Source organism: Heliangelus exortis, chromosome 17 (assembly GCF_036169615.1).
Source record: "Heliangelus exortis chromosome 17, bHelExo1.hap1, whole genome shotgun sequence".
NCBI classification, from domain to species: domain Eukaryota; kingdom Metazoa; phylum Chordata; class Aves; order Apodiformes; family Trochilidae; genus Heliangelus; species Heliangelus exortis.
In genome coordinates this window covers 1,871,052-1,895,000 of record NC_092438.1, presented here as the reverse complement: position 1 = coordinate 1,895,000, position 23,949 = coordinate 1,871,052, and the positions used below count along the sequence as shown (strand labels likewise).

Here is a 23,949-nt window from a genome sequence, read left to right as displayed (position 1 = left end):
CAGAGGAGAGGGGGGGGGATCCAGAACTGCTCCGTGGAAACTGGGCAGAGGGGGAAAACACCTGGATGCTGTCCAGTGGGATCCTAAAACCATCCTTGCCCTAGCATCCTGGAAAGGGTTTATATAGGGCAATTCATCCCATGATCCCAGCCCAGAATAGCACCAGAGATTAACCCGGGCTCTGAGCCCAGCTAATCCAGGATCACTCCTTGGAAACGCCAACAGAGCCACTCTGGATTGCATCAGTGCCATGGGGGAATCCATCCCTCCTGGCTGCCAGTGTCCCAGCTCGGCTGCTTCAACCCCAAAACCATCCCAGAGCTGAGCAGAGGCTTGGTAGTAGCCACTGGTAGTACCTGCTACTGGTAGTAGCTGCTCCAGGCAGAGGGGAAGGTGCCAAGGAGGATGCCAGGGCTGGGGAGGGGGCAGGGTGGGTAAAATGGAGAGTTGCAGCCTTGGCATCCCCCTAATTCCTGTGGAGCACCCCCTGGGCACACCCCCCAGCGACCCCATTTTCCCCTCTCCCCCCCCATTGCTCCTCCTGGCACCCCAGATGGGAGCAGCCCCAGGAGGGAAGGGGTTGGGGGCACCAGGAGCCTCTTTGGGGTTTCTTGGGCTCTCGGTGCCCCCCAGAGTGGACACCCCAAGGTGTGAATGCAGGATCAGCCCAAGAGGAAGGTGCTGAGCAGAGCATCTCGCTTACTTCTCCTTCAGCTTCTTGTCTGCTTTGCCTAAAGAGAGGGAAAAAAAAAAAAACAGGGCTCACATTTCTTGTTCCAGAACCACCAGCACCCTTTATGATTTTTTTTAATTACTGGGGTTTGGGTTTTTAATTGTATACATTTTATTATTTATTATTAACTTGCTACACTTTGCTGGCATTGCTCCTAATTGTTCCTAATATCCAATCTAAACCTCCCCTGGCACAACTTGAGGGTTTTTTGACTCTTGTTTCCTCCTCTCAGGGAGCTCTACAGAGCCAGAAGGTCCCCCTTTGCTCCAACACCCCCATATCCCTCAGCTGCTTCTGCTCAGGAGAGTTCCAGCCCCTTCCCCAGCTCCAGCCCCTTCTCTGGACACTCTCCAGCCCCTCAATGTCCTTGTCCCCAGAACTGACCCCAGGATTTGAGATGCATCCCCAGCACAGGAGGACCCAGTGCTGACCCAAGCCAGGATGCTGGTGGCCTTTTTGGCCTTTTGCTGGCCCAAGGGCTCAGCAGGGAAGGTCTGGGAGCCCAGAGGGTGCTGAGCCAAGTGACACACATGGGATTTCTTGAGGATGTGAGTGGCTCCTGGGCTTATCTCACCAGCCCAAAAGCAGAGCCTGGCACTCAGCCCAACCCCCCAAAATCACTCCTTGGGCTGAAACCAGCTGCCAAGCCACAGCTTTTTACCTTTGGGGATGAACTTCAGCGAGCTGCTGAATATTCAGAAGCGGGACTGTCCCCTCTGGGGGCCATCATTGAGGAACTCGTGGCCCAGCCCGTTGCCACACTTGCCACAAGACACCTGGGAACGCAGGGAGAGGGGTTTGGGGCAGCAAAGGTGAGAAAACACCCCTTGGGGGTGGTGTGGGGGGCTAGGGGTGGGGATTTTGGGGGGGTTCAGACCCAGCACCTTTAAAGCCCCCGGGCGCTCCTCCCGCTTGGCCACGCTGTCCTCCAGGAGGGGCTGGGTGAACGCTGGCCACGGGGACGAGTGCTCGTACTTGGCACGGCTGGAGAAGAGCTCATGGCCACACTTGGCACAGACGTAGATGCCTGGGGAAGGTGGTGGGAGAGCGTGGGGAGGGGGTTTAGTGGCGGGGGGCAGCCCCCCAGCCTGCTCCGTGGCCGGCTCACAGAAGGGGGAGGGGACACACACACGTCTGCTGGGACACGGGACACGCAGGACTTTGCCCGCGTGGGCTCCTGCTAGACCCCAGGGCCAGGACCCACATCCCCCACGGGGGCTTTTCTGCAGGACGGGACCCTCCCAGCCCCCCCTTGCAGGCAGCATCTCCCCCCTCCTCCCCACCTTGGGGGGATCCCGCAACGAAGACCCCAGAGAGGTGACCCCCAGCCCGGTCCCCACGGGTGGAGCATGTCCCACAGCGATGACACCCACCCAACCCTCAGAGACCGCAGGGGTCACCCCGTGTGCCCCCCGGCCCTAAGGAGGGGGCGGACCCCGCCGAACCCCCCGGGGCACCTCTAAGCCCCCCGAGGACACCCCCAGCCCGCTCCCCCGGCCCCGCTCACCCGGCTGGAAGTGGTCCTTGAAGACCTCTCCCCCCACGAAGGAGCAGAAGGACATGGCTGCACCCGCCGCCCCGGCCCGGTTCCGCTCACCCCGGCCCCGCCTCGGCCCCGCCCCCGATGACGCTCCCGGGGCTGGCGGGGGCTCTGCGGGGCGGGCGGTACTGGGGGGAAGGGGTGTGTGTGTCCCGGTACCGAAAGGGGGGTCCCGGTACCGGTACCGGGGAGGTTCCGATATCCTCCCCGCCCCAAGCGATGTGAAGCCCCGGGCCCGGCCCCGCAGCCCCGGGAAGGTTCGGTTCGGAGGGGAGGGGGGGGACGTCCCGGCGGGGATGGGCGGGGGGACGCGGGGCGGAGCCGGGGGGAGCGGGGACCCGGCACGGTCCTGCGGATGCTCCGGCACCGGCGGCGGCAGCTGGGAGATATCCGGACCGGTACCGGGACCAGGAGGGATCCTCCGTCTCCTGTACCGTCTCCTTGGCACCGACACCGATCCTCGTCTCCCGGCACCGGTATCAGTCCTTGGATCCCGGCATCAGCACCGGCACCGGCTCTTCTTTACCGGCACCGGGGCTGAACCTCTCGTCATCCTCCCTCCCGGTCCTCCCCTCGAACCGGAACCAGCCCATCTCTCCGGCCGCGTTCAGACCGCTCATCCTCTAGGACTGACCCTTCCCCGCCTCACCGGGACCTCCCGTCTGGCCCAGGTACCGGTGCTGCGGGACCCTCGGGGAGGGGACGGGGCACTTCTGGGTGATGGAGCTTGGGGCAGCTCCTGGGACGGGCTGGGGGCTCTCCCACTGCGGGGGCCCAGTGGTGGGGACCACCCATCCCACCACCCCGGCAGCCGTGGGGGGGTCACCGGTGGGGACCCTGCCCACGGAGGTGAGGGTGGGCTGAGCTCTGTCCCCTCGTGGGGCTCCTGGGGGAGGTGGCATGCGGCAAGGTCCGGGCTTTGAAGGTGAACCGCAGGCTCCTGGAGATGATCAGCTGCATGCGGCTGCTTTTCCCTAAAAAAAAAAAAAAAAAAAAAAAAAAAAAAAAAATCGCCAAAAAACCCGACAAAAAGCCAGGCACCACAAGTCTCTTCATTCCTAGTTTTATCTGAGGCTCTTGGCTGAGTTCTCATCCATTGGGATCTGCTGGAAATTGCATCTTCCTTGGTGCAAGACCAAAAATTCCAGCCCCCTTCTTACAGACCCAGGGGGACTGTCCTGCGGAGCTGCCCCTGCAGCGATGTCTCCCTGGATCCATCCCAGTCAGGATCCCTGTTCCTTAATGCCCAGGGACGTGTCCAGCAGCCAGGAGCTCACCCTGGGGCGTGGAAACCCCTGCGTGGGGCCGGCGCTGCTCCTGCCCTCTGGATGCTGCCGCTTTGAATTAGGTCAGGCTCTCATCTCGGGCGGGCTGAGCTCCCTGCCCCAGCCCCGGGGATTGATGATTTGTGGCAGGCACCCGGGCAGGAGGGGGAAGAGGCTGTGGCTGCAGCACCGTGGGGTGGCAGGACACGGGGGACGTGCTGGGTGACGTGCTGCCGGTCTGAAAGCACCTCCTGGTGTCATCCCCCCGGGAGCAGAGCCCCAGGCAAGGCTGCAAAGAGACTCCAAAGCTGTGACTCTGCCTCCAGGGCACAGATTTTCAGGCAGTGGCAGGAGCTGCGGTGGCCGCTGGGCCCCTGTGTCTCGGCAGCATCACCCACCTGGACCTCTGCTGCTCACCGGGGTGCAGAAGGTGACACCACGCCTGCCAGGTCCTCCCCCTGGCCTCTGGCCTGGTGACACCGGGGCTGGGAGCTGGGCCACCAGGGGTGCAATGGTCTCGGGGTGATGGGCAGAGGATGGGACAGGGGGGCAAAGCAAAGTCTGTGGTGGTGGAAGGGCTGAGTTCAACCCTGGGGCAGCACAGGGTGAGGGGGGGGACGTTGAGAGGGGGTCCCTGGGGACCAGACCTGGGGTTGGGCACAGAGTTTGGCACGGCCACCCTGGAGCCAGTCATTCCAGTATCCCCCAGTAAAGCCCCTGAGAAGGAGCAGTGTGATGGGGAGGCAGGAGCAGCAGATGGAGCTGGGATCAGTGCTGCCTCACCCGTTCCTCCAAATTTTGCTTTGAGGTTCCAGCAGGACTTCTCTCCAAGCCCTGTGCTCCTGAACCAGGGGATGATGCCAGGAGACCTCCAGCCCCAGGGCAGAAAACCACAGCGGTTTGGTGTCTGTAGGGGTGTATTGTGGAGATAATTAGAGTAGGGATTTCCAGCTCGTTTGGCTGGGTGCTGAAAGCCTCCTCTATGCCCAAGCAGAGCTGTGCCACCATCCCCACCAGCAGTGCCAGCCCTCTGCCACCTCCAATTAACTGGAGAGGGCTGCTGGAAGTTAATTTTTTAATTAACTCTGCCCGATTTCTCAACAAAAGCAAACACCATTTGGGCAGCACCCACCTGGGAGCAAGGGCTCAGGACACTTGATCTTGTCCTGTGTCAGGTCGAGTCCAATTTGACCCAAAACCACGGAGCAGAAACTGGGGAGGTGCTTGGGGATGGAAGGTGGGAGAGCTCTGGCACTCAGGGACCAGCTCCAGGGGCTCCTCTGGGCTGGAGATCTGCTCTCTGTAGCAGCAAAGCCTTCATGGGGTGCTCCATGGGGACCCTCCATCTCAGGGGAGTGGTGGTCCAGCCCTGGCACCCAGCAGGGTCCCTCCTGGTGCTCCCCTCACCCCCTCAGAGGTGGCTTCGTTTCAGCAGCATCTCCAGAGCCCCCGCTGTACTTGTCCCTGGCAGATGAAAACCCCCATACAAACCTGGGCTATTATTATCTCTGTCTTCCACTGTGCTAATGGTCTCTCAGGAAACAGGCAGCATCTTCTTTTTTTTTTTTTTTTTTTTTTAATTTTAGCTTTTAAACCCCACAAATACTGGAGCAGTGGTACCAAAAAGCCAGGCACAGGGGAACTGGGGGGTCTCCTGAGCCCAGTGAGGACAGGGACTGGTGGCTGGGTAGGACCAGCCCCAGGGATTTCTGGTGAGCCCAGCCAAGGACTGGGCAGCACTGGGGGTACTGGGGATGGCTGTGACAGGGGGGTCACATGCATGATGAGAGGCTTTGGCAGGAATGCAGTGATGGAGGGGTGACAGTGGCTGTTGGGGATGGGGTGACACGGCTGGGGACACCCTCGGGGCTATGGAAACTTGATGTGTTAGGAAAACTCTGGTGTCCCTCTAGTAAAAAAAGAGATTACCCCAACATCCTGGTGCCAGAGCATCCTCCTGCTGGGCTGGGGCCAGAGCTCGGGCTTGTTTCTTGTCAGGTTCATGCAATGCATAAATCCAGAGCCAAACCACTGTCGATTGAGTGAGAAACATTTAGAGGAGGCAGAGCCCTGCATGCTGGCAGCTCAGCCTCCTCCCAGCCCCTGCACTGGGACCATCAGAATGTCCTAATGCAGGAAAATCCCTTTGGTGTTGCTGCAGACCTGGGGCACAGCTCGGGGTTCTCAGGGCCTGGTTGCTGCAGAAACCCTGAGGTTTCTCCTCCTTCCACAAGCAGGTTCCCACACACTGCTGCTGAGCCCGGCAGCACCATGGCCCTAAAAAGGCACCATGGTGACAAGGTCCCTGGGGACACCCCACTCCTGCTCGTGCCAATGGGGAAAGCAGGACCAGGGCAGGGAGGTGGTTGAGTCTCCATCCCTGGATGTGTTTAGGGGTCTGTTTAGATGTGGGGTCGGGGGATACGGTTTAGGGGAGGAGTTGGTAAAGATGATGGTTGGACTGGATGATCCCAAGGGGATCTGAAAGAGTCTGTGATGCACCCTGAGCTGTTTCCATCCCCTCCCTCAGCAGCACGGGCACCCTCGGCGATGCGAGCGATGACAGACCAGGCTGTGGTGCCAGCTGACACCTCTCCAACCCTGACAGCGTCCCCAGGCTCACCCCATCCCACTGACACCAGGGAGGACAGAGGCCCCCGGGAGGGCTGCGGGCTCCTTTTCCCTGGGGATGGGGATCCGAAGCATCCCCTGTCCCCTCAGCCCGGGGGGATGCTCCTGCCTGACCTCCCGCGGGCTCCCCAGCCCCGCCTGAGCCCGGCCAAGTCCCGCACGGCCCCGTCTTCCCCCAGCATCTCCCCCTCGGAGAGCCGGGCTGCCCTGCTCCGGCTGCGGGACGCCAGGCTGGAGGAATCCAAGAGGCTCAGCCGGCACACGGCCGAGGAGAGCAGCCCCGGGCCCCGGGAGAAGGTGCGGGGACAGGAGGTGGGGGGCAGCGGGGTGCGGGACTGGAGCCCCTGGGAGCCCACCTTGAACTGTCGCTACGAGATCTGCTCCTACGGGGACGTAATCCAGGTGGTGGAGGTGGCTCAGCGGGATGCCGAACCCCGGCTGCCACCCCCCGAGGAGCCGCCGGGGGGAACGGTGCCGAGCAGAGCCTTGGCTTCCATCGCCCTCCTCGCCTACGGCTACTTCATCCTGCCCCTGCCTCCCTACGCCGCCGGGCTCTGCCTAGGGCTCGTCTGCGGGCTGGTCCTGGGCTTCCTCGCCGTCCTCCTCCTCTTGCCGAAGCTCCCGTCGGTGGCACGGGGACCGCGGGGACACCCGCGCCCCAAACTGATGCTGGGGGAGTCACGAGAAAACCATCACCTCCAGGTAAGAGAGAGGGGTGGTCCAGGATGGGGTGCTGGAGAGGAGCCCAGGGTTGGGGTGCTGGGTGGTGGCTGGAGGGGAACTCAGGGTTGGGGTGCTGGTTGGTGGTTGGAGAAGAGCCCAGGATTGGGGTGCTGGGTGGATGGTTGGAGAGGAGCCCAGGGTTGGGGTGCTGGGTGGTGGTTGGAGAGGAGCTTAGGGTTGGGGTGCTGGGTGGTGGTTGGAGAGGAGCCCAGGGTTGGGGTGCTGGGTGGTGGTTGGAGAAGAGCCCAGGGTTGGGGTGCTGGGTGGTAGCTGGAGGGGAGCCCAAGGTTGGGGTGCTGGGTGGTGGCTGGAGCGGAGCCCAGGATTGGGGTGCTGGGTGGTGGCTGGAGGGGAGCCCAAGGTTGGGGTGCTGGGTGGATGGTTGGAGGGGAGCTCAGGGTTGGGGTGCTGGGTGGTGGCTGGAGGGGAGCCCAGGATTGGGGTGCTGAAGCCAGGTGGGTGCCAGCTGCCACCCCATGCAGCACAGCAGGGAGCACCCATCTCCTGCTCCCACCCAGGGATGGATGAACCAGCTGCACCTCTACGACCCCGAGGTTTTCCACCCCTCGCTCACACACTCAGTGCTGGCCACGCTGGATGGGGCCACCCTGAAACTCTCCTACCCCAAGAGCAACATCCCCCGCAGAGCCACCTTCCAGGAGGAAATCCTCGACACCGTCTTCGTCAGCCACCGCTGCTACGACCTGAGCCACGCCAAGGTGAGTTGGTTGCTTCCCAGAACCTTCCTGCTGCAGCAGGGGACTGTCCCCACGCAGGGACCCCCACACCACGGGGTCTCAGCACCACTTTTGCTCTCCCAGGTCTTCCTCTGCCCCTCCAGCCTGGCCCGAAAGCGGACGTGGAACAAAAAATATCCCATCTGTGTCCTCCTGCCCGAGGCGGCAGAGCTGGAGTGCGGGAGCAGCGAGGAGCAGGGTGCAGAGGTGCAGAGGGATGATGGGATGAAGAAGGGGCCGGTCCAGGAACAGGAGGTCCCAGGAGACTGCAGGGAGAGGTGTCTGTACCTCTTTGGGAGGACAGGGAGGGAGAAGGAGGAGTGGTACCAGCACCTCCTGAGAGCCTCCCGCGGGACCCCCGGCAGCAGCCACGGCAAAGCCAGGGCAGGTGAGATGTGTCCTGGGACTGCTCCAGGTGGGAATTGCACGTGTCCTGGGTGGGCAGCAGGGAGGGGGGGGGGGTGGCATGTCGGTGGCATCGTGGACGGGCAGCACGTCACCTCTCCTGGTTGGTTTGTGTCCCCAGGAGTGGGACTGGCCCCGCAGAGCAGTGGCAGCAGCAGTGGAGGGAGCTCCGAGGACATTCCCTCTGCCATCCCACCCAAGGACCTGGCGGGAAGTGTCCAGCAGATTTTCCTGGATTACAGCTCCTACATGGCCCGGTTTGTGCCAGCACAGGTGGGGGGCAGCCCAGACCAGAGCCCCTCTCACGGAGTGATGGGCAGCCCCACGCCCACGAAGGTGAGTGGGACAAATCCAGCACTGGGAGCAGGATATGACCCTGGGTGCTGCCTCTTCCAGGCTGGTGGTGGTTGTCCTGGGGTTTGAGCAGCCAAGCCATGGTGCTGGGCATTCAGCACCCGACTAGTGGGTCCCACCTTGCTCCAGGGGCTTGTGGCTCCTGTCCCCCCACAGCTTGGTGAGGAAGGGGCTGTGCAGGCTGAGACATCCATGGCCTGGATGAACGCCCTGGTGGGACGGATCTTCTGGGACTTCCTCCGGGAGCAATACTGGGCTGAGCAGGTGTCCAGCAAGATCCAGAAGAAGCTGAGCAAGATCAAGGTGAGAGACGGGAGCGTCACAGCACCCAGGGGAGCCCCATCCCATCCCCAGGGTGGGTGCTAGGCTTGCAGGCTGTGCGGTTTCCTTCCATCAGCTCCCATATTTCATGGATGAGCTGGCTCTGACGGAGCTGGACATGGGCACATCCATCCCCTCCATCCTCAGCGCCTCCAGTCCCACCATCAACGACCGAGGTAAGAGCAGGGAGCCCAGGGATGGCTCCACAGCAGCTGTCACACAGGTGCCAGCCTGTCCCCTGTCCCCTCACGGGGTTGATGGGGGCCTCCCCCTGTCCCTCTCCCTGGCAGGGCTCTGGGTGGACATGGAGGTCACCTACAGCGGCGCTTTGCAGATGACACTGGAGACCAAGATGAATCTCTGCAAGCTGGGGAAGGAGAGTGCTGCAGAGGAGAGCGGCCCAGCAGAGGCAGGCAGAGAGGGGTAAGGGGCTGCCCCGAGGGCTTTCACCACCCTCCTCCTCTTGCCTGGAAGGTGCTGGCCCTGGGGACACCCCCTGATGGTCCCGGGGTCTGGCAGGGCCAGGCCAAGGCTGATCCTGCTGGCGGACAGCGACGCGGAGTCATCCAGTGCTGGCTCCGAGGAGGAGGAAGATGTGGCCACCACGGAGCCCGTGGGAGCCCTGGGGGAGAGGGGCCCACAGCCCAGCACTGAGGGGTGAGAGGGTGTTGGGGGACCACGGGGAGGATGGGGAGGTGCTGGGGAGGATGGGGAGACAGGGGGGAGGTGCTGGGGGAGGATGGGGAGAGAAGGAGGAGGATGAGGAGGTGCTGGGGAGGATGGGGAGACAAGGGGGAGGATGAGGAGGTGCTGGGGAGGATGGGGAGACAAGGGGGAGGATGAGGAGGTGCTGGGGAGGATGGGGAGGTGCTGGGGGAGGATGGGAAGGTGCTGGGGAGGATGGGGAGACCTGGGGGAGGATGGGGAGACAAGGGGGAGGGGATGGGGAGATATGGGGGAGGATGGGGTGATGCTGGGGAAGGATGGGGAGGTGCTGGGGAGGATGGGGAGACATGGGAGAGGATGGGAAGACAAGGGGGAGGTGATGGGGAAGGATGGGGAGGTGCTGGGGAAGAATGGGGAGACAAGGGAGAAGATGGGGAGACAAGGGGGAGGATGGGGAGGTGCTGGGGGAGGGTGGGGAGACATGGGAGAGGATGGGAAGACAAGGGGGAGGTGTTGGGGAAGGATGGGGAGACAAGGGGAAGGATGGGGAGACATGGGGGAGGATGGGGAGGTGCTGGGGGAGGATGGGGAGACAAGGGGAAGGATGGGGAGACATGGGGGAGGATGGGGAGGTGCTGGGGGAGGATGGGGAGATGGTGGCAGAGGGGCTCAGGGCTGGTGACCCCAAGGAGGCAGAGGCAGGCACCTCGGGCACACGGTGGCACCTCTTACAGGGGACTCCTGTCCTGTCCCCCATGTCTGCAGTGGCAGATGCTTGGGGGATGCTGAGTCTGGGTCTCCCCCACCCCACTGCTGAGCTGTGGTTCCCCTCCCCACAGCCACGTCAGCAGCAGCAGCAGCAGGAGCCGCAGGATCCTGCGCTTTGTGGACAGGATTGCCAAGTCCAAGTACTTCCAGAGGGCCACGGAAAACGAGTTCATCAAAAAGAAAATCGAGGAGGTTTCCAACACTCCACTGCTGCTGACGGTGGAGGTGCAGGAGCTGGCAGGAACCTTGGCTGTGAACATTCCCCCCCCCCCGACGGATCGTGTCTGGTACCAGCTCTGCTTCCTCCCCCCTCGGGACACATCCATGGCCCCCTTCCAGCTCCCCCGGTTCCCTGCTCCTTGGAGCCAGCTCCAGGAATCTGGGTTCATCCGGGCTGCCAGCAAACCAGGGCTGTCACCCCAAAGGGACCTCAGGAGCTGGGGACACAGAGCTGTGTCACCTCCTCCCAGGATGGGGTTCCAAAAAACCCAGGAGGGGAGGTCCAAAAAAACCAGGAGGGGATCCAAAAAACCCAGGAGGGGAGGTCCAAAAAGCCCAGGAGAGGAGGTCCAAAAAACCCAGAAGGGGAGGTCCAAAAAGCCCAGGAGAGGAGGTCCAAAAAACCCAGGAGGGGAGGTCCAAAAAACCCAGGAGAGGAGGTCCAAAAAACCCAGGAGGGGATCCAAAAAACCCAGGAGGGGAGGTCCAAAAAACCCAGAAGGGGAGGTCCAAAAAACCCAGGAGGGGATCCAAAAAACCCAGGAGAGGAGGTCCAAAAAACCCAGGAGAGGAGGTCCAAAAAACCCAGGAGGGGATCCAAAAAACCCAGGAGGGGAGGTCCAAAAAACTCAGAAGGGGAGGTCCAAAAAACTCAGGAGGGGAGGTCCAAAAAACTCAGGAGGGGAGGTCCAAAAAACCCAGGAGGGGATCCAAAAAACCCAGGAGGGGAGGTCCAAAAAACCCAGGAGAGGAGGTCCAAAAAACCCAGGAGGAGAGGTCCAAAAAACCCAGAAGGGGAGGTCCAAAAAGCCCAGGAGAGGATCCAAAAAACCCAGGAGGGGAGGTCCAAAAAACCCAGGAGAGGAGGTCCAAAAACCCCAGGAGGGGAGGTCCAAAAAACCCAGGAGGGGGGGTCCAAAAATCCCAGGAGGGGAGGTCCAAAAAGCCCAGGAGGGAAGGTCCAAAAAACCCAGGAGGGGAGGTCCAAAAAACCCAGAAGGGGAGGTCCAAAAAGCCCAGGAGGGAAGGTCCAAAAAACCCAGGAGGGGAGGTCCAAAAAACCCAGGAGGGGATCCAAAAAACCCAGGAGAGGAGGTCCAAAAAACCCAGGAGGGGAGGTCCAAAAACCCCAGGAGACGAGGTCCAAAAAACCCAGAAGGGGAGGTCCAAAAAACCCAGGAGGGGGTCCAAAAAACCCAGGAGGGGAGGTCCAAAAAACCCAGGAGAGGAGGTCCAAAAAACCCAGGAGGGGATCCAAAAAACCCAGGAGGGGAGGTCCAAAAAACCCAGGAGGGGGTCCAAAAAACCCAGGAGGGGAGGTCCAAAAAACCCAGGAGGGGAGGTCCAAAAAACCCAGGAGGGGAGGTCCAAAAACCCCAGGAGAGGATCCAAAAAACCCAGGAGGGGAGGTCCAAAAAACCCAGGAGGGGAGGTCCAAAAAACCCAGGAGAGGAGGTCCAAAAAACCCAGGAGAGGATCCAAAAAACCCAGGAGGGGAGGTCCAAAAAACCCAGGAGAGGAGGTCCAAAAACCCCAGGAGGGGAGGTCCAAAAAACCCAGGAGGGGGGGTCCAAAAATCCCAGGAGGGGAGGTCCAAAAAACCCAGGAGAGGAGGTCCAAAAAACCCAGGAGGGGAGGTCCAAAAAACCCAGGAGGGGAGGTCCAAAAAACCCAGGAGGGGAGGTCCAAAAAACCCAGGAGAGGAGGTCCAAAAAACCCAGGAGGGGAGATCCAGAAAACCCAGGAGGGGAGGTCCAAAAAACCCAGGAGGGGAGGTCCAAAAAACCCAGGAGGGGAGGTCCAAAAAACCCAGGAGAGGATCCAAAAAACCCAGGAGGAGAGGTCCAAAAAACCCAGAAGGGGAGGTCCAAAAAGCCCAGGAGAGGATCCAAAAAACCCAGGAGGGGAGGTCCAAAAAACCCAGGAGAGGAGGTCCAAAAAACCCAGGAGGGGATCCAAAAAACCCAGGAGGGGAGGTCCAAAAAACCCAGGAGGGGATCCAAAAAACCCAGGAGGGGATCCAAAAAACCCAGGAGGGGAGGTCCAAAAAACCCAGGAGGGGATCCAAAAAACCCAGGAGGGGATCCAAAAAACCCAGGAGGGGAGGTTCAAAAAACCCAGGAGGGGAGGTCCAAAAAACCCAGGAGGGGGTCCAAAAAACCCAGGAGGGGAGGTCCAAAAAACCCAGGAGGGGGTCCAAAAAACCCAGGAGGGGAGGTTCAAAAAACCCAGGAGGGGAGGTCCAAAAAACCCAGGAGGGGGTCCAAAAAACCCAGGAGGGGAGGTCCAAAAAACCCAGGAGGGGGTCCAAAAAACCCAGGAGGGGGGCCTCCCAGGCTGTGCCACGTTTTGGGGATGTGCCACGTTTTGGGGATGTGCCACTTTCTGCCTGTTTCCTTCCTCCTGGCAGGTACAGCTTCAGAGTCCCACCCCAGCTGGAGCTGAAGGTGTGCCCAAAGCTGGGTGAGAGGGAGGTGACATTCCTCCATGTCACCGAGTGGATTGAGAGGAAGCTGCAGCAGGAATTCCAGGTGTCTGTCCCACCAAAGCCAGCTGATATGTCCCCAGGCAGGTAGAGGTGTTCAAATCCTCTTGTTTACCCTGGATTCTTTTTTTTTTTTTTTTTTTTTCAGAAAATTTTGGTGATGCCAAACATGGATGATCTCATCATTCCCATCATGAGCTCTGGACTGGATCCTCAGGCCCCTGCTGGAGGAGTCTCCAGGGACCTTCCAGCCAAGGGAGAGAAGAGGCTTTGAAGTGAAAGTCCCCCAAGCAGGGCAGGGACACTGCACAAGGACACAGGGACAGCCAGGGCCTGTCCCCTGCCTGCCTCCAGGGCTGTGCTGTGGGCTCTGAGCTCCTCAGCTCAGCTCATCCTCAGCACCTCTGTGGGGGAGCCTCCTCCTTAAATTCTGCAAGCACACGTTGAGACCAGAACCAGACCCCTGGGCAAGGGGCCTGCTGCAGACCCAAGAACTTCATCTGCAGCTCCTGCCAGGTTCTCAGGACTCCTGGTCAAGGGGGCAGCTCAGGACCAAGCAGAGTGCTGGGCTTTCCACTGCCTGGTTCCCAAAGAGGGTGCAGGACACCCAGTTTCTGCACTGAGGGGGTTGTGACCACCACCACTGATCTGAGACATCACAGCTCCAAGATGCAGCATACAGGCAGCTGGACTGCAAGGCAAAGAGGGCTGGGAAATGAGCCCAAAGTCTGAATAAACCCATGGCTGAGCAGGCAGCCAGCAGCTGGGCCCATGGGGCTTTATGCAGAGAGAAAAAACTGGGGCAGAAGTGCTGGTACCTGCTCTGCTGTCCACTGGGAGAGCAAGTGGAGTCTTCACCGTGGTTTGGTTCAGTGGGGGAAAAATTCCCTTGGGCAAAGGAAAAGGAAGCTCCAGAGAAGAGAGCACTTGGCTGTCCCACTTAGTCCCTGTCCATCTGAGCCACTCTGCAGTGCTACTTGGCCCATCCCCACCTGGTGAGGAGCCTCCAGGACACCCTGCTGCCACAGGCAGCTCTGAACACAGCAAGACCCCCTCCAGAAGGGAGACAGGCAGCAGAAACCTTTTATTGAAGGTTATTGAGTTAGGCAGCCTGGCATCTCAGTCCTCACAGCTCCTCCTGCACTCCTGGCTTCTCTTTCACCAAGTGTTTCTTCTGAGGACCCTGGAAGAGAGCAGAGAGGAGAGCTCTCAGTGTTAACAGGAGGCAAACCTGGCTTACAAGGCTGCATCTGAAGCTTCTGCTGGGCAAGGCTGCTCCTGGTCCCTGGGCCACCATTCCCCAGCCACCTCCAGGGCCTCCTGAGCCCCACAGGAGTCCAGAGGGAAACATCCTGGCCCTTGCACCAAGGATTTGTTCCTTTGGACAGCACAAAAGCAGCCAGAGAGTGACCTGCTCAGAGCCAGGAGGGCTGGCAAGCAGTCAGGACACAGAGAGAAGAGCAAAGAAAACATCTGCAACCTGCTGAAACCACCTCCTGTCCCCAGGATCCACATCACAGCTCCTCAGGACTGACAGGGACAGCAAGAGGAGAATGCAGAACAAGCTCCTAACACTGACAAAAAGGAAACCAGCTTAACCTCTAAGGAGCTCTGCAAAGCACTGCACAGCCAATCCCCCTCCCCGGGGCTAAGGAGGCTTAGCCACTTGCAGATGGGATTTCTGACAGGCCAGATCCAGACACAGCTTAAGCCTGTGTGGTATCCAGGCAGTTGTTTCTGTCCTTTCTGCTAGCTGAAGGCCTGTCTCACTTTTCATACTCAGACTTACTCATCACCCTGGTGTTGGTTGCAAACCTACACAAGAAACTCTGTTTGGTTTGGGTTGACTTCTTTTTTTTTTTCTTTTTTTTTTTTTTTTTTTGCCCTGGGATTTAAGAAAAATATACTGCTTGGCCTTTCTGAAAGCTTCCTGTCAAAAGAATTAGAAATCTGTGTCTGAATTTGACCCAACCTTTTCCTCTTAACAACATTAAAGTTATAAATCATTCCAAACAAATCAAAGAAGTGCACAATTAGGGGTGAAAGGGACCATATGTCCAAGGCAGTGCCTGCCAAGTTAACTGCTTGTTTAAAACATCCCGTGGTGAATGGAAACTGGTTGGCCATATGGTGCATGATTTGCTAGTTGGGTTGTCTTGGATCACTCACAGAACCATCATGTTCCTCCTTAGCATAATATCTGCTGTGTGAATTGAATTCATTGCCTGCCTTTTGTGCAAGACAGCCCCGACCACTCCTTTGGCTGTTGTTCTGTCAAGAAGCAGATGCTTGCTTGGAGTCAATCAGGTTTTTTTTTGGCCCCTGCTGCAAGCGTGGCCCAGGAGCTGGGGCTGAGCAGGACTCACCATGAATGCTCTCTTCTCCTGAGCTGTTTGGAAGCGTCCGTGGCCAAACTTGGAAGTGGTGTCAATGAATTTGAGCTCAATCGCTTCCTGGGACCGGCGACTCGTGTGCACCAGAAGGGACTGGGAGAGGAAAGTCACAGTGCCTCAGGATTGCTGTCCCAGGAAATCTGGACATCTGCTCCACTGGAAGCAGGCTTGACATGCCCTCAGAATTATAAAAATCAAACAAAACTTCCCCAAGAAAACTCTTGGGTTGAAGGTGTTAAGCGTAAGCCAGCAATGAGCACCCAAGCTTGGGGCATCAGCGCTTGGGGGGCTGCACCAGCAGACAAGAATCTCCCCCAAAATCTGCCCTCTCAGAGAAGCCCCCTGGTGCTCAGGGAGCAGGTGATGCCCTGGATTGCAGAGCAGCTCTGAAAGGAGCCTGCTCACCACGTGGCATTTCATTTCCTCACAATCTGTTTATGGCCAGAGTTTTCATGGCTGGGCCCCCCATGGCAGCCCTCAAAGCCTTGCAGCTTCTGTCTCCAGAGAGGATTCATCCACCTGTGCCCTGCCACAACCCATTTATCACAGAATGTCAGCCTGGAAGGGACCTCCAGGATCATCTGCTCCAACCCTTCTGATATTATTATGTGAGATGTCTCAGCACCTTTAAGCTGAGGCTTAAAACTCCCCAAGGTGTTAGGAAAGTGTGAGGTGCTGGTGGAAATCCACTTCCCCTGGGAGACCATTCCAGTGTCTGGCTCTCCTCAGGGTGAAAAATTTTCCTCTTGTGTGCAACCAGAATATCCCAACACCAGCAACTTGTGCCCATTGCCCCTTGCCTTATACATTTATCAGCAAAACCACCCCACTGAGCACCAGACTCAGGTGCCACGTGCTCTCTTGCAACAGGGAGCAGAGGACCTGAGGGGTTCCCCCCACTCAGCATCTGGAGGCACCTGGGGAGTCCCCAGCCCAGCCCTCCCCAGTGCTCTCACCTTACGGAGGGTGAGCACCCTCTTTTTGGTGCCCACCACACAGCCCTTCAGCATGAGGAAGTCATTGTTGACCTCTCCATAGTGAGGAAAGCCACCCTGTGGGGAGAGGCAGAGAGAGGCTGGCAGGCAGAGGGGCTGGGTGGGAGCAGACATGTTCCACAAGTGGCACTTCCCAGGGAAGGAGCAGGCAGGGAGTGCCCATCCTCCCAGCTGACACCACCCTGCACCCTTCAGCCTGCCTGCTCAGCACCACCAGGGCACCTCAGCACCACCAGCTGCACGAGCCCAGCTAAGGAGCACCCTGTAGGAGCTGGGAAGCAGCAATCCTGCCTCCTTTTCCCTGGAGGATGTGGGGGGACAGGGAGCAAACTGGCTGATTATCCCGACTTAATAAGCAAGAGTGGATTTTTAAGCCAAGCCACAAAGGTTTATCTGGTAAGGATCAGCTTTTTCCCTGGCTCAGATTCCTGTAGCCAGGGCCAGCCAGAGCCCTGTTACCCCCTCCAGCCCTTACCAGAGGTGTGATGGTCTTCTCAGTGACATCGTAGTGGGTCGAGGCATTGTTCTTCACCACTTTGCCATCCTCCACGTGGATCCCGCGGCCAATGCGGTAAATCTGGGAATGGGAATGGGAGAGGGAAAGGGAAGGGAAAGGGAAAGGGAAAGGGAAGGCAAAAGGGAAAGGGAAAGGGAAGGGGAAAGGGAAAGGGAAGGCAAAAGGGAAAGGGAAAGGGAAGGGGAAAGGGAAAGGGAAGGCAAAAGGGAAGGGGAAAGGGAAAGGGAAAGGGAAAGGGAAAGGGAAAGGGAAAGGGAAAGGGAAGGGGAAAGGGAAAGGGAAAGGGAAAGGGAAAGGGAAGCCAAAAGGGAAAGGGAAAGGGAAAGGGAAGGGGAAAGGGAAAGGGAAAGGGAAAGGGAAAGGGAAAAGGAAAGGGAAAGGGAAGGGGAAGGGGAAGGGGAAGGGGAAAGGGAAAGGGAAAGGGAAAGGGAAAAGGAAAGGGAAAGGGAAAGGGAAGGGGAAAGGGAAGGGGAAAAGAAAAAGGAAAAGGAAAAGGAAAAGGAAAAGGAAAAGGAAAAGGAAAAGGAAAAGGAAAAGGAAAAGGAAAAGGAAAAGGAAAAGGAAAAGGAAAAGGAAAAGGAAGGGAAAGAAAGGGAAAGGAAGGGAAAGAAAGGGAAAAGGGAAGGAAAAGGAAAAGGAAAAGGGAAAGGAAAATGGTGACCTTCTCACCCCTTCCATGCGGGATGTCACAGGAACAACATTCTTTTCACCCAGATGTGCCCCCCGTGTGGGATGTCCCTCGAGCAGGGAACAAAGAGGGAAAGGAGAGGAGCAGCACTGCGGATCTCCGGGGAAACAGGCAGGGGGAGCAGAAGCCACCGTGCCAAGTGGGGTGGTGACAGCAGGGGAGGAAGGGAGGGACAGTGGAGCTCAGGATGAGGCTGTCTGGGCCCTACCTTCTTGTTGAGCTCTGTGCGGTGGTGGTAGCCCTTCTGGCCAGCCCGAGCAATGGAGTAGCCAACCCGGGACGGGTGCCAGGCCCCGATGCAGGCGACTTTGCGCAGGCCCTTGTGTGTCTTCCTGGGGAGCTTCTTGGTGTGCCACCGGCTGGTCACCCCTGGAAGTGTGAGCAGAGAGTGAGAAGCCCAGGGAGATTCAGGGCTGGATGCTGGGGAGGGGAAAATCTCCTGGTTTTTCCTGACATCCCGACAGAAACCACCGCGTTGGAAGAAGGCCGAGAGCTGTCGGCGCCCGGAGAGGGCATGGAATTGTTCTCACTTCCCATGGATCCCATCGGGCTGTGATATGTTCCTGCTGGGCACAGCCCCTCAGGGAAACACCCACACCTCCACACACGGGGGGTTTGTGAGGAGTGCAACAGTTTATGGCAGTCCCAGGGGCTCTGAGCCTCCTGGGAGGAGTCTGGGCACGGCAGAAAACCCGGTGTTTACTGAGGTGAAAGACACCAAGCTCTGCTGGGATGGAACCAGAGGCTGTGGGGGAGGGCCAGAGGCTCTTTGCTACACTCTGTGCAATAAGTTGGTGGGTTCTCAGCATGGCTGAGACTCCCCCAACACAACCTTCCGGGCAGTGTCACCCCAGGAGCACAGAACCACACACAAGGGTCTCCCTGCTCCGTACCTTTCATCCCATGGCCCTTGGTCACACCAATGACATCAATCATCTCATTGGGGCTGAAGACATTGTGCACAGACACCTGCTTCTCCAGCCTCTCCCGGACCCAGTCCACCTTCTCAGCCACTGTGCCCCCATTCAGCTGGATCTCCATCACGTGGGCCTTCTTCTGACGCAGCGGCAGCAGCTTCATCTGCAGCAGGGAACGTGTCAGCTGCCCCTCACCTCCCACCCGTGAGCGTGGGGGCATCACCCACCACTGGTGAGGGGCAGGAGGGGTGAGCAGCCCCTCACCACCTCTCTCTAACCACACAGTCAACCCCAGCCACCTGCCTCAGCACCCTGAGGTGTCTCTCAGACCCAACTCGGTGTCCTTGGAATCACAGAATCCCAGAATGGGCTGGGTTGGAAGGGACCTCAGAGCTCATCAAGTCCAACCCTTGCTCCACTCCCCCCGTGGTTCCCAGCCCATGGCACTGAGTGCCACATCCAGGCTCTTTGGAAATATCTCCAGGCATGGAGAATCCACCCCTTCCCTGGGCAGCCCATTCCAATGGCTGAGCACCCTCTCCAGAAAGAAATTCTTTCTCATGTCCAACCTAAACCTCCCCTGGCACAACTTGAGACCTCTTGTGCCCTCTTGTCTTGCTGAGAGTTGCCTGGGAAAAGAGCCCAACCCCCCCCTGGCTCCAACCTCCTTTCAGGGAGTTGTAGAGAGTGATGAGGTCTCCCCTGAGCCTCCTCTTCTCCAGCCTCAACACCCCCAGCTCCCTCAGCCCTTCCTCACAGGACTTGTGCTGGATCCCTTCCCAGCCTCCTTGCTCTTCTCTGGACCTGCTCCAGCACCTCAATCTCCTTCCTGAGCTGAGGGGCCCAGAACTGGACACAGGACTCAAGCTGTGGCCTCCCCAGGGCTGAGCACAGGGGCAGAATCCCTTCCCTGGACCTGCTGGCCACGCTGTTCCTGAGCCAGCCCAGGATGCCATTGGCCTTCTTGGCCACCTGGGCACACTGCTGCCTCCTCTTCAGCTTCCTGGCAATCCAGACTCCCAGCTCCCTCTCTGTCTGGCAAAGGTCCTGGACCCCAGACACCTCCTGGTGCTCCCACTCCAGGCAGAAGTTGATGCACACCCAACTCTCCAAGGAGCAGGCCAGCCTCATCTTACCCCAGGAGCTAAACACAGCAGTAAGAGCCATGGGAAATGCTCCAGAGAAGCCCAGAGCACCAGCCAGGGTGCAGCTCCCACCCAGCACTTCTCCTGTGGCCGTGCTCCACCTCTGCTTTCCAACTGGGCAGTTCCTGCTGGCTCCCACCCAGAGGTGCCTCTGTTTCTCCCACCCAGAGGTGCCTCTGTTTCTCCCACCCAGAGGTGCCTCTGGTATCTCCCACCCAGAGGTGCCTCTGTTTCTCCCACCCAGAGGTGCCTCTGTTTCTCCCACCCCAGCTCCCCGGGCAAAGCCTCTGCTGAAATGCCACAGCAGGACTCTGAGGGGCTGTGCCAGCCCCAGGGGAAGCCTTCAGCCAGCTCAGCTCTGCCCCAGACTCCAAAGCAGCCCTTAACTCCAGGGGTCAGCACGGAAAGGACCCTTGTGTATCCAGCAGTCAGCACCTGGCAGAGCTGTGCCAGTCTCTGGGTTATTTTTACCCAAACATTTGACACCAGTTGCTAAATTTGAGGCAATCATGGGACCTGCAGTCCCTTGCTCAGCTCCATGGTGTGTGTGGGCTCCCCAGAATGCCACAGACACAACTCCCTCTGGCACCCCTGACTCAGAGGGCCAGGGCTGGTGTCAGGAAGCAGCTCAGGCAGCACCTCCCACCCCCCCTGTCCCTGCCCCTTTCTCACCCAGCAAAACCCCACCCAGAGCCCCCTGTCATCCCTGCTCCCAGCCCCTCACCACCTCCCCAAGCCCCCCTTGCCCCTCCCCATGGGGTGAGGCTCTGACCTGTGTGTGTGCAATGACACGAATGACCTTGCAATACTTTTTCATGGCTGCAAAATCCTTCTCCAGCTGCTTTTTGCCATCCTCATCCTGCCATTTCTTGCAGTACTTGGTGAACGCCTTCTTCTTGCTCTTGTGCCTACAACACACAAGTGTTCAGCTCTGCACACCCTGAGACAGCCTGGGGGGGACAGATTTCCTCGTGGGGGGCACAAGGGACCCGTGGGTTCCCAAATCTTGCCTGACCGTGCAGAGGTGGGGAAGAGGAAAGTGAATAATGAGCTGTGGAAAGGGCTGGTAATTTAAATCTCTTTGCATGAGGGATCCAGTTGTCTCCCACTGACTGGCTGAGTGCCATCAAAATAGACATAAAAGCATAAAAAAAAATCAGAGCTGGAACTGGGGAGAGGAGAAAACAGCCCCCAGCAGGGATCAGAGGCATCTGGTGGGTGGATCTCAACAGCACTGTTGCAGTAGACAGGATTCCTACAGTTACCAAACTCATGCTTCCATTTTCCTCTCTGCTGGGGTGGGCTTTGGGGTGCTGAGGCTGACAAGGGAGAGGGGTCACATCCTGCATCAGGTTTTCCCCCCCAGAAATCTGGTGTCACTCCCTTTGTCTGGTGCCTAAGCTCAAGCACCCCAACTGAATGGAGAGGAGATGGGCCCAACCTACACAAAGGAACACGACCCCACAGCATGTGCTGCTGTAGGGTCCTGTGGAGGGAGCTTGGAATAAATTAGCTTAGAATTAGAATAAATTTGCATATGCATGTGCAGATCCCCAGCATCCAGCTGTTTGCAGCATCAACTTGTGACTAAACAAAGAGGACTTTCACCCCACCCCAGAGCCAGATCCTGGGAGCTGAGCTGTTTGCACAAGTTGGGCATCCCAGGGGGGCTGTGGGGACAAACCTGTGAGGGGGGGTCCCCAGCCCAGGCCCCTCCCCAGCTGCTGAGGCACCCACCAGTTCTTGTAGAAGCGCCGCCGGCACTCGTCACTGATGTGCTCAGCAAAAACTGTCTTGAAATTCCTCAGCCCCTTGGGGGTGTCAATGTACCCCACGACCCCCACCACCACCATCGGGGGGGTCTCGATGATGGTCACGGCCTCCACCTCCTCCCTCTTAGAGATCTCTGCAAAACAGCCCAGGGAAATGGTGCTGAGCATCAGGTCAGAGCCACTGCTGGGGGGAAGGGCCCATTCTGCTCTGTCAGCTCAGCCCTTCCATCTCCCGCCATCCCCATCTCCCATTCCCATCTCCCATCCCTGGGCTCCCATCCCCATCTCCCATCCCCATCTCCCATCCCTGGGCTCCCATCCCCATCTCCCATCCCCATCTCCCATCCCTGGGCTCCCATCCCCATCTCCCATTCCCATCTCCCATCCCCATCTCCCATCCCCATCTCCCATCCCTGGGCTCCCATCCCCGGGCTCCCATCCCCATCTCCCATCCCCATTTCCCATCCCCATCTCCCATCCCCATCTCCCATCCCTGGGCTCCCATCCCCATCTCCCATCCCCATCTCCCATCCCCAGGCTCCCATCCCCATCTCCCATCCCCATCTCCCATCCCCAGGCTCCCATCCCCATCTCCCATCCCCAACTCCCATCCCCAGGCTCCCATCCCCATTTCCCATCCCCATCTCCCATCCCCAGGCTCCCATCCCCAGGCTCCAATCCCCATCTCCCATCCCCAACTCTCATCCCCAGGGTCTCATCCCCAGGCTCCCATCCCCAGGACAGGGAGCCAGCACATTTTAACCCCAGGATGAGGGAAGCAGAAGAGCCTGGAATTTGGCTCCAATCCTGTGGACAATCCTGGAGGACAACCTTAAAATTTCCCCAGCAAGATGCCCCAAGTCCAAGGTGGGTCAGAGAGTTGTCCCACAGGGTTTTCCCAGGAGCTGACACACCACAATCATGGCATGGACTTTAAGCTCTGCCAGGGGAGGTTTAGGTTGGATATTAGGAAGGAATTCTTTGCAGAGAGGGTGCTGAGGCATTGGGATGGGCTGCCCAGGGAGGGGGTGGATTCTCCATCCATTCCTGGAGGTTTTTAAGAAGAGCCTGAACGTGGCACTGAGTGCCCTGGGCTGGGAACCACGGGGGGAGTGGATGCAGGGTTGGATTTGATGATCCCAGAGCTCCTTTCCGAGCTGGATGGTTCTGTGATCACCATCCTGGTGTGGGGACTTCCTGAGAAGCCCCAGACTCAGCTCACACTGTCCATAAGGAGATGGCCTGGCAGTTATGTTCCCCACCACCCATTTCCACGTGCAGCCTTTCCCACCACCCCTCCTGGAGGTGCCTTACTGAGCCCTGGCCTGTGCACCTCCCTCACAGTGTGGGTCATGCCAGCTTTGTAGCCCATGAAAGCTGTCAGGTGGACTGGTTTGCTGGGATCATCCTTAGGCCATGTCTTCACTTTCCCTCGGTGGCGACGGCTCCTCTTGTGGGGGAGGAAGCCCAGGTGGCCATGCCTGGGAGCAGAGAACTTACGGTGGGACTGCAGAGAGGGAGAACAACAACAACAACAAAAAAAGATCAGCCTCAACTCCAGGTTGTACAAGATGTCAGGACCTAAAGCACAATGGGAAATCTCCCCTTTAACATCAGTGAATACTTGGGAGGATGCTGGGCTCTTCCTCAGTCTCAACGTGAGGAAATAAGGCACCTAAAAGGAAGGGATTTTGTTGAAGCTTCTGTCATGTACGTGCATTGAGGAATTTAGGAAGTTTCTGGATAAATGATGCCAATTATCTAAAAAAGAAAATCAAGTTGAACATGATAGATCTCCTTCTGCTGAAGGACTTTAAAGGAGAAATATATTCTCTAATAGGTCTGTCCCACTGTGATGTTAATTATAACGACTTTATTTTGTATTCTGCAGCACCAAAAGGGCCTGCTCAGAATCCATGGACTTGGTGGCATCAAGGCAGCCTGGAGGGCAAGATTAACACTTCCCCAGCAAGCTGCCCCAAACCCAAGGTGGGTCAGAGAGTTGTCCCAAAGGAGCTCAGAGAACACTCAGAAGAACAGGGAAAGGAAGAAGAAAGGGGAAAGGAAGAAGAAAGGGGAAAGGAAGAAGAAAGGGGAAAGCCCAAAGGAATCAGGGATAAGAACATGCGCAGGTTAAAAGTGCACCCTGAAAAACCAAATTAGAGGAGCTAAATACACAAAACCCCAAGGGCAAGGTCATGCTGAGCCAGGCAGAGAAAAGCAGCAGCTCTTTAGAGACAGGGACAAGTGCTCACACCGCTGGCTTCAAGGCAGGGTTAGCTCGGTATCCACTGCAGCTCCCTCTGGCTGGGGTCAGTCCTGGCTCCAGGTCACCCTTTCCAAGCTCATTTTCCAGCCCAAGCGGAGTTATTGTGGCTCTGCCTCTGCCTCAGCCACCAGCGCCCAGCTCTACGAACCATGGGGACGTCCTCGGCCCGGCTCAGAGAGGCTGTCACCAACCCCCGGCTGACACTGCAGATGGTTATGGGGCTGAGGACACAAATTTAGCCGCTGGCTTCACCCCCAAGGGAGATTCGGCTTTCAGGGGCGGCCACAGCATTGGCTGAGGGGGGGGAGGCAGGGCCGGTGTCTCAGCTTACACCAAACCCAACCCTAGGGGGACAGACAGCAATCCGGGCAGAGTTCTAACCCCAAACACCCGAGCTCTGAGCAGA

General features: G+C 58.5%; 3 protein-coding genes and 1 long non-coding RNA gene across 4 annotated transcripts in view; 2 read left to right on the top strand and 2 right to left on the bottom strand.

Annotated features, from left to right (window-relative positions):
* The window catches only part of MSRB1 (methionine sulfoxide reductase B1), a 2,916-nt gene extending 519 nt beyond the window's left edge, over positions 1-2,397 (bottom strand). Inside the window, exons 1-4 of the mRNA XM_071760723.1 lie at positions 2,241-2,397; positions 1,618-1,760; positions 1,395-1,509; positions 1-731 (exon numbers count right to left, since the gene is read on the bottom strand). The exon at positions 1-731 is cut by the window's left edge and continues 519 nt beyond it. Coding sequence (XP_071616824.1) covers positions 700-731; positions 1,395-1,509; positions 1,618-1,760; positions 2,241-2,295 — 345 coding nt within the window. The 5' untranslated portion in view covers positions 2,296-2,397 and the 3' untranslated portion in view covers positions 1-699. The remainder of the gene's footprint in view (positions 732-1,394; positions 1,510-1,617; positions 1,761-2,240) is intronic.
* A 434-nt stretch (positions 2,398-2,831) lies between these two features.
* On the top strand, positions 2,832-14,872 carry LOC139804002 (testis-expressed protein 2-like). The gene is given in 11 exon segments (XM_071760725.1): positions 2,832-2,944; positions 6,072-6,871; positions 7,411-7,611; positions 7,714-8,017; positions 8,156-8,691; positions 8,786-8,885; positions 9,000-9,132; positions 9,229-9,366; positions 10,215-10,430; positions 12,773-12,893; positions 12,996-14,872. Coding segments are annotated over 10 exon segments (2,658 nt in total). The 5' UTR covers positions 2,832-2,944; positions 6,072-6,088; the 3' UTR covers positions 13,122-14,872.
* On the bottom strand, positions 13,913-23,849 carry RPL3L (ribosomal protein L3 like). Its single transcript, XM_071760716.1, has 10 exons — positions 23,692-23,849; positions 22,589-22,781; positions 21,240-21,408; positions 20,275-20,410; positions 18,334-18,520; positions 17,649-17,809; positions 16,711-16,812; positions 16,197-16,292; positions 15,214-15,333; positions 13,913-14,030 (listed from the first exon to the last, which is right to left on the bottom strand). Exons 1-10 carry the CDS (start codon positions 23,692-23,694, stop codon positions 13,974-13,976), a joined length of 1,224 nt encoding a protein of 407 aa, XP_071616817.1. The 5' UTR covers positions 23,695-23,849; the 3' UTR covers positions 13,913-13,973.
* On the top strand, positions 18,517-20,280 carry LOC139804003 (uncharacterized). Its single transcript, XR_011729243.1, has 3 exons — positions 18,517-18,697; positions 19,402-19,672; positions 19,773-20,280. It is a non-coding gene; the product is annotated as an uncharacterized lncRNA (long non-coding RNA).
* Positions 23,850-23,949: the final 100 nt, after the last annotated feature.